Raw genomic sequence first — 13138 nt, forward strand, 5'->3', positions numbered from 1 at the left:
CTTAAGAACACAGTTACGAGAGACAGGGAAATTTTCTGTTGCATCGCAGTCCTGTAACACAGGTAAATTACTTAACATCCAAAGCTTCACCTCTGTCTCTGGAAAATGGGGATACCCACCTCACTGAGGTCTGAGAATTAAGTCAGAAGTAAATAATAAGCACTCAAATAGTAATAGCTGTTATCACTTATTCTTTTTCTCACACAGAAAAGATAAAATAACCTTTTGGCTCTTAATATTTCTGATTATTGGAGAATGGTTTACATGTGTAAGATATAAATACCCATCAATCCTGACAAACAAGAAGAGAACGCTAATACTACATATAATGGGAATGGGGATGAGAGCACCTCACCGAAGCTTACCAGATACTATTTAGGATGAAGAAAAGCTGTATGAAGATGCACCCAAAGGGCAAAATCCCTCCCATGATAATACCAGGCAACGGTTTTGTGTAGAAGGACTGCTCAGGAATTTGACGTGGAATCTGGTTGGTTCGAACTGGATGTTCAATGGCCTTTAGTAAAAAAAAGAGAAAGGATTCAAAATTATTGATCTATTTAAAAAATTCTTCTCTATATTAGATTGTCTGCCTGCTTTTCCTCAGCTCCCATGCTGTTGGCAATATAAATCTACTTAAGTCATCAAACTGGGATTTGTATTTGGAAGCGTCTGGTACAGGGTTCGGTGTGTCTACGGGAACAAGCCTCCATGGTTTCCGGCACTCATCCACTAATGGCTTTAGGTAAAGTAAGAAATACATAGAAGGAGGTAATACAGTACTTAAAAAAAAATTACTAAGACGGAGGTAAAGTTAGGTTTTCTCTTTTAATTACATAATTACTGTAAGAAATTAGCGGATTCTGAAGTTACTGTCAATGAGTTTTTATTTGGAGATGGGCAATATTATCTTTATTAAAACTGCTCAATTCTACAAAGATTTCAAAACACAAAGGCAACAATGAACAGCTCTATGAAGCTTTATGACCATAACTATAATATATATAAATATAATATGTTAGGAAAGATAACCCTTCCCTAACATACGACATGGTAGTATAAATATAAATGAAACCTACAGTACCGAAATACAGCGGAGGAGAAAGAGGAGTACAGATGTAGAAATTCATTTTCTTGCAAAAAATTTCAAAAGCATACTTTTATAGTTCTTGTGATGACATGTCAAAACTTAAAACTTGGTGGGGCATCTGAGTGGCTCAGTTGGTTAAGGTCTGACACTTGATTTTGGCTCGGGTCATGATCTCGAAGTTCATGGGCTCAAGCCCCACGTTGGGCTCTGCACTAACAGTGTGGAGTCTGCTTGGGACTCTCCTCCTTTCTCTCTTTTTCTCTGCCCTTCCTCGACTTGCATACATGCACCCTCCTTCTCAAAATAAATACATACTTAGGAAAAAACCCTTAAAACGTGGTGTTCTGAGAGTGCACGTCCAGGAACTAGACTATTTTACACGTAGATGTATGTGGATATAGGCAGAGAATCGCCCTATTGTTCTTCAGTGTTTTTATTTTTAACAGGCATATTTTTAGAATTTCAAATATTTATGTAATAAAAAATTTTAAATCCTGTCAGGTCACTATTTGTGCCCTAATATGTACTTTTTATGCCATACAGATTTAAAATCATAACTTTAGCAAAATGCCAAAGAACTGACAAATCTTACTGTAGGCTGGCACGTTAGGTGCAGTGGCGACAATGAAGCAATGACACTTTCTTCCCAGACATCCTGAGTCCCCTTCACAGACTGCATGGTCACACATGATCTCTTTTAACCCTGTGGACTAGATGTTCTCAGAGAGGAGCAAGGACAGTGATGTGAGGAGGACACTAAATAAATTCTCAGGGCACGAGGGTGGCTCAGTCAGCTAAGCATCCGACTTCGGCTCAGGTCACGATCACACCGTTGTCTGTGGGTTTGATTCCCCCTTTAGGACTGCAGTGATGGAGTGGAGCCTGCCTGGGATCCTCCCTCTCCCTCTCTTGCTGCACCCTCCCCTCTCCTACTCTCTTTCTCTCAAAATAAATAAACCTTAAAAAAAGAAAAAGAAAAAATTTTCATTTTCTTCTTAGCCTGTGGGCAAAAGGAGGCAGCAGAGGCGGAGAAAGACTAGAGGCAGGGAGGGACTGAGCTTTGAGCAGAATCTTCCTTAAAATCAAACATTAACAGGAAAACCATAGAAAATTTATTGCAAAGCTACATGTGAAAAAAACAACCGCTGTCATTTTATAGTCACTCTTCTTATAGCCCTCCTCCTAACCCAGACTCCTGGTTTACTTTGTTAAGTAATGTAGAAACACTTAATGCTAAAGGCAAAAGGCCATACTTTTTAGGTCAGAAGAAAAAAATTGTTTTTAATTTTAAAAGGTTAAAGTTTTCATTTGTTTAAATTAGCATTTCATTTTCCATTAATCTACAGTTTCCATTTACTTATAAAATTCTGAAATCTAAGTTTATGTCTATGACTTCTCTACCCTACCCAAAATTCTACTATTTTAAGAATGACTGCCATCAAACTAAGAGGTCATCAATTTTCTATAAAATCCAGGTCCCACAGGGTAAGTTATATCTTTTAGACATTTTTCTTTTTAAAAGACACTGTCCTATCTTTTAAAGTGGATTATGCTAAAATTTTCAGCATTTTCACAGCTGAAATTTATTTGAATAAATTAACACGTAAACTTACATTCTTCTTAAAACCGAAGTATGCACCAATAAACGTCAGAGGCACAGATATGCAGAACCAAAGGGCCAATATGGCAACCAGTGTTCCAAAAGGAATAGCTGCTGAAGATCCTTCTCCCCAGAGAATCAGATTCATTATAAAGAAGTCAGCGAATACAATCCTGAAAGACACAATGGGCTTTTGGGTAAAGCTTGAGCAGAAGCAAAATGATACAGTACTGATCATGTGTAATTAATATTACAATTTCTGTGTTAAATACAAAGAAAATGAAGTTGCTGAGTAATGAGGTATATGGATTTAAAACTTTACTTTCTTGAAATTGCCTAACTGCTCTTTGGATTGGTGCTGCCTGACTGAAACTCCCACCAGTAGCTTAAGAAAGTTACCTCTTTATAGATTTCATCATGCTTTGGATCATCAAATTTGTGGTTTCATTTAATTCCTGTTCACAACCACTGTGGAGCATCTTGTGCCTGGGGCTTTAGAGTTGTTATTTCTGTGACTTGCTGGTTTTTTATTTGGGGTGTACATCTTTTCCAAAGTTATAAATGTGAGTTATTTACATATTCTAGCTACTAATAATTCCCTGTTAAATATCTCATTCTCTGAGTTAATGGCTTTTTATGAACCCAAACAAGTGAATGGGTATACTTAACTTCCCTTCAGTCTTTTTTTTTTTTTATACAGTTTTTAAAAACATGGCTGCAGGGGCAGCTGGGTGGCTCAGTCGATTGGGCATCAGACTTCGGCTCAGGTCATGATCTCACCGTTTGTGAGTTTGAACCCCACATAGGGCTCTGTGTTGACAGCTTGGAGCCTGGAGCCTGCTTCGAATTCTGTTTCCCTCTCTCTCTGACCCTCCCCCACTCATATTCTCATTCTCTCATTCTCTCTCTCTCTCTCAAATGAATAAACTTCAAAGAAAAATTTTTTAAATAAAATTAAAATACAAGCATGGCTGTAATCACACGATAATTGTTTCTACATTCTCCACACACAGTTTCTAATGTGATCAGTCATCAATTTTCCCTTTGTGTAATATAAGAGAAGAAAGTCTTTCCTAATCAGGGATCATGAAGATACTATTCCTTTTATATTATTTTTTTAAGGTTTTATTTTTTATGCAATCTCCATACTGAACGCGGGACTTAAACTCACAACCCCGAGGTCAAGAGCAACGTGCTCCACTGACTGAGCCAGCCAGGGGCCTCCAGGAAGATACTCTGTCATATTTTCTTCCAACTGTTAAGCCCATTACGTTTAGGTAACAGTTCACCTGGATGTGATTTTGTGTGTGTGACTGGTAAGAACAGACTTCTTCTTCCCTCAGACACACAATCAGTTACAAGCATCATCTAACACTTCTCTGACTGGTGACGCCACACCTAGCGGCTCCGGGCCGAGGTGGTCGAGGTCCGTTCCCGCGCTAGAAGCCGCAGCACGGTACCAAACCCTCCCACAGCCAGTACTCCCATCAAGGAACACGGCGAATCTGTATCTCAGACTAGTTAACTATTTGTACACTTGTCAGATGGGCGGTGCATGTCTAGAAAGTTTCAGGTCCTGTGAAGGTTTTCTGTTGCTGATACTCCTTTCCATTGTTGCTTTCTAGCTGAATCGTGTTCTCCATATACAAATTATATCACAAATAAATTATGAGATTTTTATTAATATAAGGACACATTCCTGTCCATTTTTTTAAAAATGTTTAATTTTGAGAGAGAGAGACACACAGAATATGAGTGGAGGAGGCATAGAGAGCAAGGGAGACACTGAATCCGAAGCAGCATCCAGGCTCTGAGCTGTCAGCACCGAGCCCGAACCCACAAACTGTGAGATCATGATCTGAGCTAAAGTCGGCCACTTAACCAACTGAGCCACCCAGGTGCCCCTATTCTTTTTTTTTTTAAGTTTATTTATTTTAAGAGAGCGAGAGCACGAGGGTGCACAAGTGGGAGAGGAGCAAAGAGAGAGAGAGAGAGAGAATCCCAGGCAGGAATCGCACTGTTAGCAAGGAGCCCAACTTGGAGCTCGATCTCACTCACCAGCATGACGTGAGCCCAGGTCAAGAGTCAGATGCTTAACTGACTGAGCCACTCAGGTGCCCCTCTATTAAATTATTTTTAAATTTGGAGACAATGTTTAATATTATCAAATGCCATTTTTTGTGTCTACTGTATTAACTATATGCAGGTATTTACATAAAATTACACGAATTAATTTCATGTCATTAAATGGTACTTTTTTCCTAGGCAAACACTAATTCTGCCTGTCCTCTTGGGCTCCTGGTGCACTCTTCTGTGCCTTTCCTCCACCAGCTCTGGCTTTTCCCTCATTCGTTATCTCACTATCCTTCTGGTGAAAGCCTACTTTCTCTCTTTCCTTTTTCTTTTTATGGAACACCTACTTTTAGGGGTGGGATGAAGAAGAGAAATCAGAGAAGGGCTGATCAGAGATATAAAAGAACGGGCTCAGGATAATTTCTATGGAGCCAAAAAAGAAAAGGCATTTCAAGGAGAAAGTATCCCAATGTTAGACAATGTAGAGAGCCAGAGTGAAGACTGAGAAAATGATTTCTATATATAGAAACGGGAATATCACTGGCATTTGAGAGAAGTTTTCACTAAAGTCAGAAGGGAAGAAAGAGGAGGTGGGCTTACATTGTAAATGTGTTCTGAGAAGAAAACGAGAATAAAGGAACAAAATATTTTTTTCAAGGCAGTTTGTTGGGAATGTAAAAGAAAGAAGATAGTAGAAGGGAAGATGTTTATGAGAAGCTCCTTTTAGGATTTGGGCGCCTAAGGACATTTGTAGGAAAGATGACGAAACACATGAACAGAACACTGAGAAACAGAAGATGCCAGAGTAGGAGGAATGTCTGAAAGGCAAGATTCTGAAGGATGTCACAGCTGACTTGTCTTAGAGAAGGAATACTTCTCTAGCTGACGGGAAAGAAGACAGGATTTGGCTTGAAAAAAGCATAAAAATCTGAGAAACCTGCTTAAGATTCTCTCTCTCTCTCTCTCTCTCTCTCTCTCTCTCTCTCTCTCTCTCTCTCTCGGCCTGAGTGGTTCAGTCAGTTAAACATCTGACTTCAGTTCAGATCATGATCTCACAGCTCCTGAGTTTGAGCCCCGTGTCGAGCTCTGTGCTGACAGCTCAGAGCCTGGAGCCTGCTTCGGATTCTGCATCTCCCTCTCTCTGTGCTCCTCCCCCACTTGTGCTCTGTCTCTCTCTCTCAAAAATAAACAAACATTAAAAAAAAAAAAAAGATTCTCTCTCTGCCCCTCTCCCCTGCTCACCCTCTTTCTAGAATGAATGAATAAATAAATCAATCTGAATGCATCATGAATGGTTGAGAATCATGCCATTCTTCCATGGAGGTAATTATCTGAGGGAGTATTTGCCCCAAACATGCATGAACAATGCAACTACTGTCATTCTCTCATTCCTGGCCTGCAAATGGAATGGCTGGCTTTTAGGTTTAACCGCTGGCTTTCACTATTGCTGCTGACTGCTCAGAGGCTGGCTCCCGTCCACCAGAAATCTGGGACCTGGGGGGAAAAGTGGGTTCTATTTCTCGGACCAGACACCAACCAGATACTTGATATCAAAAGCTATCTTCCAAAGGGTCACAATTTTTATTTTTTTTTACTGTGATGGTCATTTAAAAAAATTTTTTGCTACATATCACTCTATTTAATGGAATAAACTCTAAATAAAGTGGCAATACTTTAAAACAACTTTTTATCTTTGATAGTTGACATACAATGTTCTCTTAGCTTCAGGTGTACAACACGGTGTGGTTTGACAGTGTCTCTCCAGCACTCAGTGCTCACCACGTAAGTCAAGTCACCTTGTGTTACTGCACACTGCTAGTACAGTGCGACTGACTACACTCCTTTGGTTCCACTTTTCACCTCTATCACTTAATTTATTTTACACGTGGTAGTTTTTAACTCTTAATTCTCTTGACTTACTTTGCCCATCCCTTTCCCCAACTCTCCCCTCTGGCATCCACCAATCTGTTCTCTACATTTATGAGTCTACTTCTGTTTTGTTTGTCCATTTGTTTTTAGATTCCACATATGAGTGAGATCACATGGTATTCGTCTTTCTCAGACTTATTTCACTTAGCACTAGGTCTACCCATGATGTCACAAATGGCAAGACCTCATTCTTTCTTTTCATGGCTGAGTAAGTAATATCCATTGTGTGTGTATACGTGTGTCACCGCATCTCCTCTACCCCGTTCATCTATCAGTGGGCACTTAGGTTGCTTACTAGTGGCAATAGTTTTGATAGAAACCTGAAAATGTTTGCTTGCCTGAATAATCTGCAAGTGAAAACACTGGCCTGTGATTAGATCAAATGCTTTCAGTGCAGCCTTTCATGCCAGACCAACTTACACAGACTAAGAAATAAACTTTGAAGAAAAGCAATCTACAAATTTCTTATGTTCACAGATACTTTTTCCAGATACAGCAGGAAGAAGTCATTCTGCAACCGTTTATTAAATATTCATTTTTTTATCCCTTTTTAAAAAATTAAATACATTTTCTAGTGTACAAGGTTTAGAAACAGAATAAGAGCTAAGAGACTGAAAATCTGGGAACTAAAATATGACTATGTAAGAAAATTACTACTGAAACGTTCACTTACCCAGGACACAGAAATGATGTCAATAAAACGTTTGTTTTCCACTTCTCACCTCCAAAGGCTGTGGAAGAAAACAAACTGGTATAACATACAGACTTTTCTTCAGAGCAAACCAAATAACCATGTATGGCTGGCATTAGACAAATTCCAGACAGCACTGGGTACCACTCCTAGAAAACCCCACCAGCAGACGATATGGTGCTCCCTAAGTGACCCAGACCAGAGGTGCGCATCACAGGACCTGGCTGGATAACCCTGCTCTCAGGGCGTTTGCTTCAGCATAAATCTAGTATCAGAGTAAGGTCATCCAGACCACTTCTTTTCCAATCTTTTTACTTCAGAATAAAACCCTTAAGTTCTAGGCCACTTTCCATCCCCAGGACTGGACAGAGAAGGGGCATACTGAGGACCCTCCCTTCCCTTACGGCCAGTTTCAAAATACGTTATGCAACTAGGAACCCGCAAGCCTCAAGTGCAGCACATTCCGTTTCCACAGCAGGCCTAAATCTCCGGGATTCGTGCAGCACTGCAGTTTCTGGGAGGGGCCAGACGTGGGCATGGGGCTTGGGTGCGTCAGATCAGGCGACTGAGAAGAGCAGGACGGTAAGGCCGCTCGACAGAACAAATTTGCTTATGAACTTTTTCATGTGCTTCGCCCCTCTCTAATTTCTTTTCCCCACTTAACATTTTCTTTTAAAGAACAGAGAGTTAAAAAATGAAAGAACTCTTCTGCTTCCAGTTTAAAAGCTGGAGATGAAACTGGCTGAGGTGGGAGAGCAGCTCTGGTTTCTTAGAAAAGTTTCAATGGTTTATAAGCAAGTACCATTTGCCCTAAAGCAAAATGACAAATTAAGTATAGGAGATTTGATTTAGGAGCATTACTGATAAAGAGACTATTATGAAATTATTAACTCAGGGTTTAATACAATTCCAATCAAAATTCAAATAATATTTTTTGAAATATTAGCAATGATTCTATAAAATGAAGTACTTTGACTGGGGGCCACATGCCAGCACCTCTTGGAATGTTCTGCCTGATCCATGTGCAGCTGGGGGGCCTGAAGGACGGAGCAGGAGTTAAAGAGGGGCTGCCTCTGGGCTGGGAGGGAGCATGGGCTGGAGCGTTCAGCACAGGGAGCAGGAAGCAGGGAGGTCCTCGGGCAGGGGTCCAACTACGGCTCAGCTCAGATGTGTTAAATGACAAATGACACTCGCAACCCTCTGCCCTTTAGGAAACGATACAAAAGAAAAAACTTGGACAAGACACACAAAAAGTAAAACACAGACACACATACGTGTAGGACATCTCATTTTCAGGAAAGCACTGTCCCTGGCAAAGTCTAATGAATATTTCTACTTGGAGTTGAGTCTAGCCAACCTCACTTTTAAGGCTGCCTATGTATCCTGTGTTTCACCGCAAACCTTCACATCAACTGTAGTTCTGTCCCCCATCTTCTGCTTTTGTTTGCTTTTGTTTATGGTGGGCACTCCCCCCTGCCATTTATCACTGATGTATAACTGACACAATGTGGTATCAGTCTCGGGTGCACAGCATACTGATTCCCCGTATTACTTAATGTTCACCACGACAGAGTGTAGTCACCAGCTGTCACCACACAACGTTATTACTCGCCACATTCCCTATACTGTAGTTTTCACCTATGTGAAATATTCATTTTACAACTGAAAGTCTGTACATCTTCATCCCTTTTCATCTATTTCACCCATTTCCCCAACAACCTCCCTTCTGGCAATCACTAATTTGTTCTCTGTATTTAAGGGTCCATTTTTTTGTTTGTTCTGTTTTTTAGACTCTACATAAGTGAAATCATACAAGATATTTGTGTTTTACTGTGCAAATGGACAATAATATTTATTTTGGTACAGTTCCAATAGTTTTATTTCTGCTTTTGCTTCCCCTGCCTGAGGAATGACAGGGGAAACAACATAAATATGCCACTAAGGCTAATATCAAAGAGATTACTTGCCTGCATTCTCTCTTCTACGAATTTTGTGGTTTTAGGTCTCACATTAGGTCTTTAATCCATGTTAGCTTACTTCTGTTTGGTGCAAGAAAGTAGTCCAGTTTCCTCAGCATCATTTTTTAAAGAGACTGTCTTTTTCCTCCATTATATATTCTTGCCTCATTGTTGCAGATAAACTGACCTTGTCACTGTGAGTTTAGTTCTGGGCTATCTATTCTGTTCCATTGATCTATGTGCTTATTTTTGGTGCCAGTATCCTACTGTTTTAACTGGTACAGCTTTCTGATGTATTTTGAAATCTTGGTTTGTGATAACTCCAGTTTTGTTCTTTCTCCTGATTGCTTTGAACATTCAGGGTCTTTTATGATTCCATACAAATTTTAGGCTTATTTTTTCTAGTTCTATGAAAAATACTCTTAGTATTTTGATAAGGATTGCACTGAATTAGCAGACTGCTTTCAGTAGTGTATTTTAACAATATTACTTCTTCTAATTCATGAGCATGGTATATCTTTCCATTATCTTCAGTTTCTCTCATCAGTATCTTACAGTTTTCAGGATAGGTTTCTTTTTTACCTCCTCCCCGTCACTTTAAATTACAGATTAACTAGGAGACCACCTTGATAGACTTCAGGATTCCACAGCAAACACCAGCTTTCACTGCCCCTAGCAAAGCTGCTGCTTCTAATCATCTAGTCATATCCCTTCCTTACTCTGTGGCCCTGATGCTTTTTTCCACTGAACTTTATTTTTCTTTTAGAAAGCAAGAATACAAGAGATTACAACTAATTACATTATAAAAGCAAATTAAACTACTTCAGGGCTCTTCAAAATAGTGCAATCTTAGGTTAAGTAGTCTATTTTTCTAAATATTAAATTGATATAATTATAAGCATAACCTTTCTTATGTAAGAAAAGGTGTTACTATATGTATTACTTGTTTTAGTTAATAAATTAGTGATAGTCCTAAGTATACTTTCTTCCTTTATTAGTCTATATATTTCTATGAATATAGCAAATCTAAGTTTTTCAGTCACATTTCTTTTGTCAAAACATCAAAGAAAAAGGACAGAGGGCATGGTGGTGGATAAGCAACACCTAAATGTGCTTACCTCACTGTACAAACATTATTTAATAAATAAATCTAGGGATGGCCACTTACTTCACAAGTTTCTTCTAAATAAAGATGCATACCTATGATACACATTGTTTCAAGAACAGATGCAGTGATGTAGCAGAGGAGGTCCCTGACCTGACAGTCAGGGCGGCTTTTACTCACACTTGTAAAACCTGGCAGCAACATAGCCCGCAGGAGTACCCAGCAGCACCCACAGGACCACGGCACAAGTCATCAGTGCTCCTCTGTTGGCTGGTGACAAAAATCCCAGGCAAGCAAAAACTAAAAAATAAGTAATTTTAAGTTACAAATTTTATTACTGTTTCCCTTGTTGTGAAGTGACGGAAGACCCTTTCAGTTTCTAAACAAGAAACCAATACAATTTCATGAATGCACGATCTTACCTACAGCCACCCTAGATCTTAGCACTATTTTAAGGCACTACATTTACAGGATCATAAATAAAGCAACCTTCACTTTGGATGCTTCTTGTAGGGTCCATAAGACCCCACCTTTCCTGTTATCAGGGAAGGCTGACTGGATGCTCATGAGTGCTTTCAGCTCTTCTGATATTTTAAAATTAATATAAGGTGCCTGGGTGGCTCAGTTGGTTAGGCGTCCAACTATGGCTCAGGCCATGATCTTGCAGTTGATGTGTTCAGAGCCCAAGGTGGACTCTATGTTGACAGCTCAGAGCCTGGAGCCTGCTTCAGATACTGTGTCTTTCTCTCTCAGCCCCCTCCCCTACTCACACTCTATCTCTCTCAAAAACATAAAAGTAAAAAAATAAACACTAAAATTAATAGGAATACAGACATTCCCAACATGAAATACTCCCACTTTAAAAATAATACTGTGCCCTCTGGAGTGAGAAATGTAACATTCAAGCACAAGAGACAAGATAGAATCTAATCAATGAATAAAACAAAAAAGATTTCATAGTACCATTAGCTTTCTGAACACAAGTTACTCAAGGACCTGGTCACTGACTCAGGGAAATTCTTGCTTCTCCCCTTATTTGTTGATTCGTTTAATTTTTCTTCTGTACATAACCTATCTAATAAGAATAAAAACGCTGTCTTACATTTGTAGAGATTCCTGGATTTAAGCTAGGATTCAGAAGTTGTGACTTATCTCAGAAAGAAATTCACGTGGCTTTCTAACCCCAGGAGCAAGTATTTCTCTGAGGGGCACGTAATCAATCACATGTCTACCCACACCTTCTCATCAGCACCGACCAAGGGGCAAGACTAGGAGCTGATGATCAGCAAGAAATCGATCAGATTTTCAACCAAAATGCATCCCTCCCCATTCCCCACAAGACTGAGAAGTGTACTGTTCTGAAGGAGAAAGTTCATATTTAAGCATTTAAAGGAAATGATCCCTAGGCACTCTGAAACTTTCCCTCCTTACAAGTTCACTTTCTAGCAGAGAGCAGATGATGCTAGAAGGCAACTCACAATAAAATTTTCAAGAAACATTTTATCCTAAAGCATCCATTCTGCTCCAGCTGTACCCTGGCTCTCTGGGGATCTGGTGATCCCCAACTAGCTTTCCCGTGATCCTCTGGTTGTGCCCAAACCTCTGTCATGATGTCTTCTCCCAACCTACCCTCTCCAGCAGGACCCACTTAAGGCTAGAATTCAAGCCCTACCCACCACAGTTGCATCTCTTTATCTAAGTAGATAAAGATACTAGTTCCAGTTAACCGTCAGGTTAGGCTTCAAAGTGATGTATACCTCTAGCTTCTCAAACTTATTCAGGTGCCAGACATTTGGGAGTATGAATTCTCTTTGTAAAGCATTTATATAGTTATGTTCCATCATAAGAATTTGGAACAATTTTACTAACATAAAATGACTTTAGCATTACATATTTAATATGCAATCAAACATAAGAACAAATGTTCATTAAAAAATTATTAGGAGTGCCTGGTGGCTCAGTTGATTATATCCTACTCTTGGTTTCAGCTCAGGTCATAATTTCAGTCACGAGATCGATCCCCATGTTGGGCTCCTTGCTGGGCATGGAGCCTAAGATTCTCTCTCCCTCTCCCCCCCCCCTCCCCCAACCCCTCCCCACTCGTGTACTCTCACGGTTGTCTGTATGTATGTTGTATGTATGTGTTGTATGTAAGTGATGAATCACGGGACTCTACCCCCAAAACCAAGAGCACACTGTACACATAGTATGTTAGCCAATTTGACAATAAATCATATATTAAAAATTAAAAGGTCAGTGGTTTCTGAATTTCCAGTAATAATTCATTTATTTCACTTATGTATTTATAGTGAAAATTCATTTGTTACTGTTCATTAGTAGAAGGACCAATAAAGCAAACATAAGGGAAATAAAAGCAAAATTTAGAAAACTCCATGAGCATTTCTTCTCTCACAATTAGGAAAAACTTTGTAAATACTGTATTCCCAGGCTAATCAAGAACTCTAAGGGGTTGGGTCGGTGGGGGGCCAGGGGAAGGAGCTATTCTGTGTTAAAAAAAAAAAAAAAAAAAAAAAGGCTTGTCCTAGGGGCTCCTGGGTGACTCAGCCAAAGTGTCTGACTTTGGCTCAGGTCATGATCTCATGGTTCATGGGTTCGAGGCCCGTATCAGGCTCTGCACTCTCAGTGTGGTTTTGGACCCTCTGTCTCCCTCCCTCTCTTTCTCAAAAATCAA

At 39.7% G+C, this 13138-nt stretch overlaps 1 protein-coding gene across 1 annotated transcript in view; it reads right to left on the reverse strand.

Annotated features, from left to right (window-relative positions):
• Window positions 1–13138, reverse strand: part of TM9SF2 (transmembrane 9 superfamily member 2) — a 63105-nt gene that overhangs the window by 9067 nt on the left and 40900 nt on the right. Inside the window, exons 12-15 of the mRNA XM_029938442.1 lie at window positions 10627–10746; window positions 7366–7423; window positions 2704–2863; window positions 366–517 (exon numbers count right to left, since the gene is read on the reverse strand). Coding sequence (XP_029794302.1) covers window positions 366–517; window positions 2704–2863; window positions 7366–7423; window positions 10627–10746 — 490 coding nt within the window. The remainder of the gene's footprint in view (window positions 1–365; window positions 518–2703; window positions 2864–7365; window positions 7424–10626; window positions 10747–13138) is intronic.

The sequence above is a fragment of the Suricata suricatta genome, chromosome 4, assembly GCF_006229205.1.
Source record: "Suricata suricatta isolate VVHF042 chromosome 4, meerkat_22Aug2017_6uvM2_HiC, whole genome shotgun sequence".
In the NCBI taxonomy this organism is placed as follows: domain Eukaryota; kingdom Metazoa; phylum Chordata; class Mammalia; order Carnivora; family Herpestidae; genus Suricata; species Suricata suricatta.